Source organism: Etheostoma spectabile, chromosome 18 (genome assembly GCF_008692095.1).
Source record: "Etheostoma spectabile isolate EspeVRDwgs_2016 chromosome 18, UIUC_Espe_1.0, whole genome shotgun sequence".
Lineage (NCBI taxonomy): Eukaryota > Metazoa > Chordata > Actinopteri > Perciformes > Percidae > Etheostoma > Etheostoma spectabile.
The window spans coordinates 14,382,831-14,388,299 of record NC_045750.1 but is presented as its reverse complement, the minus strand read 5'-3'; the positions used below and the strand labels follow the sequence as shown (position 1 = coordinate 14,388,299).

The window sequence follows — 5,469 nt, the reverse complement described above, 5'->3', positions numbered from 1 at the left end:
TAATGTTGGGAGGAGCAAAGATGCAAGGTGCTGACTGGTTTGATGCCGTGTGTCAAGATATTTAATTCATTTAACTACCACCACTACAAGTTCTGGAAATTCATTTTATTTAAAGGATTTCATACATTAAAAGCTCTTTTGGCCATGTCACCGGTGAGTAACATTTAATGTGTGACAATTATGACGACGTTGCAGTAGGTTTTAGGAAAATGACAGTGACAAAAGCCAAACAAATGACAACCTTTATCCCTGAAAGCTGTCACCTTAATGTGGAATACCAGCTTTCCAAATAAACAACATAGTTAGAGAAACATGAAAAACACAATAATTTATTTGGACCAGATATGAAACAGATAGAAACTGAGACATGCTATAAAGGAAAACCACTAAAACCAGATCCCAGATTTCTTCCCTGTTGTGTCTTGAGTAGTCTGGCTCACTGGATGTACATTGCTGGGATATAGCCTTCACTTCTTCTATCTATTTAGCAAGGGCATGGTCTCTGCATCAGGGGCTTTAGTTAGTGCAGCCCAGGATAGTTAATTGGTTTGAAAAAAATCACTGTAGCCAGACAATACTCGAGCACTGACACAGGGCTGTGGAGATGTGTCTGGCAATGCTAGACTAGTGTCCGAGGGGAGAAAAGAAGCTGCGGTTCGTAGGTAATGATTGTATTCCCAAGTCCAGTCTTGATTTAAAAAGGTGGGATGAGAAAATGTGAGTAGTGTCAGAACACAGGTAGTTCATTTTGATGTCACTTCACCACTGTGACAGACGTGTAGCACATCCAGGATCCAGCAGCTTTACAGAGAATACCAGACAACCCCAGACCTGGCAAATAAAGAATCCAATAATGATTAGACACTGTTTGCCAGTAGTAAATAATAATGGTAGAATTAAAATAAAAGAAACAAAGTACATGTTGAGAGCTGAAGCACCGTGATCACAAAGACAAGGCAAACTTTTTTTTGTCCTTCATGACTAAGACAATAGTTAGACTACATTTGGCAACAGGTTGTCTTACATAAGTGGCCCTCGGTATGCACAAGAAACTACTTTAACTTTCAGTTTGTGTTGATTCCAGCGGCTCCTTTGGACTAAAGAAATCTACTGCTACCTTGTACCTGCTTACTCACCAACAAAGGCGTTTTAGGTGTTATGACAAAATCTGTGAGTCATCAGATTGTGTGCCCTTTAGGCTACCTGCTTTAAAATCATTTTGTGAAAAACGGGCAAAGGTATGAATAAAACAAATACTATTAAAAAAGCATTCTTTTCACTGTTAGTCTCGTTTACTGTTACAGGTCATTTATTAGCAGATGAAAAGTACAGTTTCAGACACATTTAAAAGTGATATATAGGTAGTCACTCTAAGCGTGGTCGAACTTTACGTTCAGATGACTATTTTCTGACCAGTATCTAGCTAGCTACCGCTTGTCTCCTTCATAGACAGTTAAAGGTCTCCCTGCCACTTTTAGAGGCAGACTAGTCGAGTAGCTAGCTAAGCGCAGGCCTAACGTTAACAACACCCAATGTAGCCAAGACATATTCCTACGTTACCGTTCAAGCCAAATCCAGCTTCTTCTGAGTTTCGGACAGTTTATCTTGCAGCCGTTTCTTCCTCCAGTCCAGAAACTTTCTCCTCATTCTGTTAGCTTGCCACCCCGCTACGAAGCCGGCGGCAAAAGACACCACGACGGCGACTTGTAGTGTCCTCTCCGAGACTTCAGCCATGTTCACCTCTGGCTGACAGATGCACACATTTGAGTAAGTCGCATGAAAATTCAACACACTCTAATACAGGAAGTGACTCGCTCACTACTCACGCGATACAACAGCGACGTTAATCTCGCACTCTTCAAAATAAAAGTCCGGAAGCCCTCTCAATGTCATAGTTCTTGTCCAGTGATAAAATCTTATTTTTCACAGTGTATGGTCTAAATAAATAAAATTAATTGATTTATATATCTTGACAGTGAAACAGATTATACTACTACCAATAATAAAAATGATAATAATAATAATAATAATCATCATCATCATCATTTTAACTTCATTGAACAAGAATGTTTATTTTCTCTGGAAAAAAAAGTATGGTTTAAAAACAGTGTATAGAAAAGAAAAGAAAGGTCATTAGGGAATCAAAATTGATTTATGGAAAACATTTGGAAAATTCTAATTTGGGTAAACAGCTCATGTGCAACACAATTGTCTCATTTCCCGCAACTCACTCACATTTAGTTAACAGGTTGGAAAAGTACATTGTACATTGGAAAATAAAGTATGAAAGGTGGATGCAGCCCATACTGTCGCTCCCTCGGACTCAAGACAGTCATGAAATACATAATTCATACAGAGACATACGTGCTGACGTTGACAAATTTAAGTAAAGCACATAGAACACAAAAGATTAAAGTAACAAGTACTGTACAGTAAAAAAGAAAGCATTGTAATAAACCACAATTTGTACAAGTTTGTCATATACTGCACGTGACTGATCATTAATGTGTATACAAGTTTCATATGACAAAACTGTATATGGTGGCTGCCAAAAATGTTATTATTAATGCACAAGGCAGTTTAACAGTAATACTTTGTTACAGTTTGGAAATGACATAACAGAGGAATTTGTATTCAAAATGACTGAAGAGGTATTGCATGAGAAGAACGTCATCTCTGTGTTATCTGGAGGTCACACTGTCTGGAGATAGTAAGGAAGTGTAGGAGAGGGATTTGATTGTTAAGCGTTGTAGTGGCAGTAACGGTTTTAGTGAGCACCAAGTTGTACTGTATGAGTTTGCTACATGTTGCTTTTTCTCACACCACACCAGTGTAACACAATTCATGAGAACATGTTAAAAAAACAGTGTCTTTGTCTCCTTTCCTTCCTGTCGCTATGAGCGCTGCATGATTATATGCAGTTCGCTTCACTATTGTGCTGTGCTGTGGTTTGTGGTAAAAAATCTTCATGTTTCTTTCACTTTTGTTGAGTGTGAGTTACATCACTTGTTTTTTCAGCAGCTTTTTTCATGTTTTAATATTTCAAAAAAAAATCAAAAGCTTTCAATACTTGCTGAAGAGTTTGAGAGATTGGTTATTAGTTACAGTTTCTGTCTAAGACAAGTGATACCTGGGTCAACATTATCATCCGTTTACAACTAAACTAACAAAACTATTATTTTAAAACTGCAGCAGCATTGTGCCTTAACCCAAATACTCTTTTCCATTTAAATATGATATTGAGGTAAAGCACCATACAAGTTTGGTAAGTTCCCTGTCTGTAAGTCTTCAGAGGTGTTGGCACCCTGTCCATGATTAAGATCTGCACATATTCATGCTGTTGAGAGTCAGATGCAGACTGAAGAGTGGACAGATGACATTTCAATATACAGTAGCTGCCATCTTTGTGGAGCCGAAGTATTAACAATCTCAAGCCATTCAGATACCCGGTAAACAATGATGGAAATGAAATAATTGCTTCAGCTGCAAATAGTCTTAATGTGTACTGTCAACATGTCCAATTTGTCAACAAAATCAGGATCCAGAAGCGTTCATGATGTATTGCTGATGGTTGAGAACAGTTGAGAGAATCAGCAGTGAAACAGTTTTACTGGAAGGTGAGCAGAGGTTTGGCTCCTCCGCAGCAGATCACAACCGATTTTGTTTAAGCCTTTCGATGTGGTAACAGAGTTTGAGCGCAGGTCCCAGCTTTAGTCCCAGATACTTCATCATCATCTCACTTTTCAGCAAGAGCAGAGCATCTCCGTCTATCTCCTGAAACAAATCACAGACAAAGACGGTGACTGACGCTCGGGCTGTTTCGGAGCCTTGTAGCTATGAGAATAAAAGCACATTAAATAACATTAAATATAAGTTTACACATCTGCTGATTTATATTTAAGACCACAGAGAACTGGGTGATGGGTTACTAAAGCTACAGTTGTCTCATAACAGGTTTTTAAGTTAAAGTAGATCCTACTTCTTGCCTACCCCACAGCATGCTAGTATATAAAGCTTTATTCCAATTTAATATTTCAGCATAAGTCAATGGCCATGGGCAGCTATATAAAGTGGATCAGGACTCACATGCTTCCTGAATGTTTCAGCGTGGGGACCCAGGGCTTGGGGGTCAGCATCTTTGATAAACCAAACAACCTCCTCAACACCCCAGCTGGATGGGTCCTTCCCAGCAGGACGCTTGCACTCTCCAGAGTCTGGCATCGGACTGTAAGCTAGGTAACACCGGGGAACAGGTGGAGGGAAGATGCTCAACATAACGGGGTTCCAATTAAGAAAAATATATTTGTATTTCTAAAGCAAAATTGCAAAACACAGGCTCACCATTCCTGTTTGCTTCCTGGAAGCTTCCTGGGCTCGATGCTTGTCTACACAAGCCCATTGGGGTAGAGCAACTGCTGCCACGGTAACTGTAAGAGTGCTTCGGTGGGTACTGTGATGTCATGACATTGAAGGCAGAGTCATTAGGGTCTACAGCGTAGCGCTTGGAGTCCACTGGCGGGTCACATAAGAAGTCATCGAGCATCGACGTCTCTGCTGGAAGAAGAATGACAGGAAGTGGCATCGTTAAAGCCTAGCCCATCTAATGTTGTCTTTTTAATCTTATCTGTCAGCAAGGATACATCAAAGGGTTTTACTTTGCACTCATACCAATATAAAATCTGCAGACTATGCACCACATTAAACAGCAGATACACTTTCCTATCTTTTAACTACTGAGTTAAATTATTACCCAGCTAAGATGTGTCGAAGCTCCTTACGCGTGTAACTGTATGGATGTAAAACGGCTGAAAGGTAGTCAGTAATTCCTCTGAATCTGCTCCCTTTGTGCCAACCGTTTTTCAGATCATCAATAATGTAGATGCCTGCTGGTTATGGGCTAGGTTATGGGCAGTTATGAATTCACTTGATGAGAGATTTATGAAATGGAAATTCTCCACACAGGCCATTCGAAATTGCCGCTAGTCTGTGCTCACACAAAGGTCAACCGTGCTTTATTGTATTCTGAAAAATCTATTATGTGATAGGATCTGTGCATGTGAATTTGGAGGTTTTTACATTGACACACACCAGACACACACACTGCCTTCATAGCCTACAGTAAATGCTTAACATTTTAGAATTTCATTTCAAAATTCTTTGCATCCAAAGATCTGAAATATTCTTAAATTAACACTGTAAATATTATAAAAGATAATAAAATATTTTTTTTTAGTAAATTAATCTTAAAGGAATTTGCCACCATTTGTTGAAATCTGGTCCATCATCGTCTCCCCTAGCGGTTGATAGGTGGGCCAACACATTTTTTCGTCTCAGTACATGCATTGTTTGAGTCCAGTGCAACACCGGCAGCGCCGCTGCTAGTTAGCTTAGCGTAGTGAATGGAATCCTGTGTTGCCCATTAGCATGAGTAAAAGTGAGCCAACAAAAAAAAAAAAAATTTCCTACAGT

At 39.4% G+C, this 5,469-nt stretch overlaps 1 protein-coding gene and 1 long non-coding RNA gene across 4 annotated transcripts in view; both read right to left on the bottom strand.

The window, feature by feature from the left end:
• Positions 1-90: 90 nt before the first annotated feature.
• Positions 91-1,831, bottom strand: LOC116706623 (uncharacterized). The gene is made up of 2 exons (XR_004336286.1): positions 1,561-1,831; positions 91-831 (listed from the first exon to the last, which is right to left on the bottom strand). It is a non-coding gene; the product is annotated as an uncharacterized LOC116706623 (long non-coding RNA).
• Positions 1,832-2,071: 240 nt separating this feature from the next.
• scml4 (Scm polycomb group protein like 4) overlaps positions 2,072-5,469 on the bottom strand; it is a 16,635-nt gene continuing 13,237 nt past the window's right edge. For all 3 annotated transcript variants that reach the window (XM_032543561.1, XM_032543559.1, XM_032543558.1), the window contains 3 exons: positions 4,342-4,557; positions 4,087-4,232; positions 2,072-3,774 (listed from right to left, as the gene is read on the bottom strand). In XM_032543561.1, the coding sequence (XP_032399452.1) occupies positions 3,649-3,774; positions 4,087-4,232; positions 4,342-4,557 (488 nt within the window). In that variant the 3' untranslated portion in view covers positions 2,072-3,648. The remainder of the gene's footprint in view (positions 3,775-4,086; positions 4,233-4,341; positions 4,558-5,469) is intronic.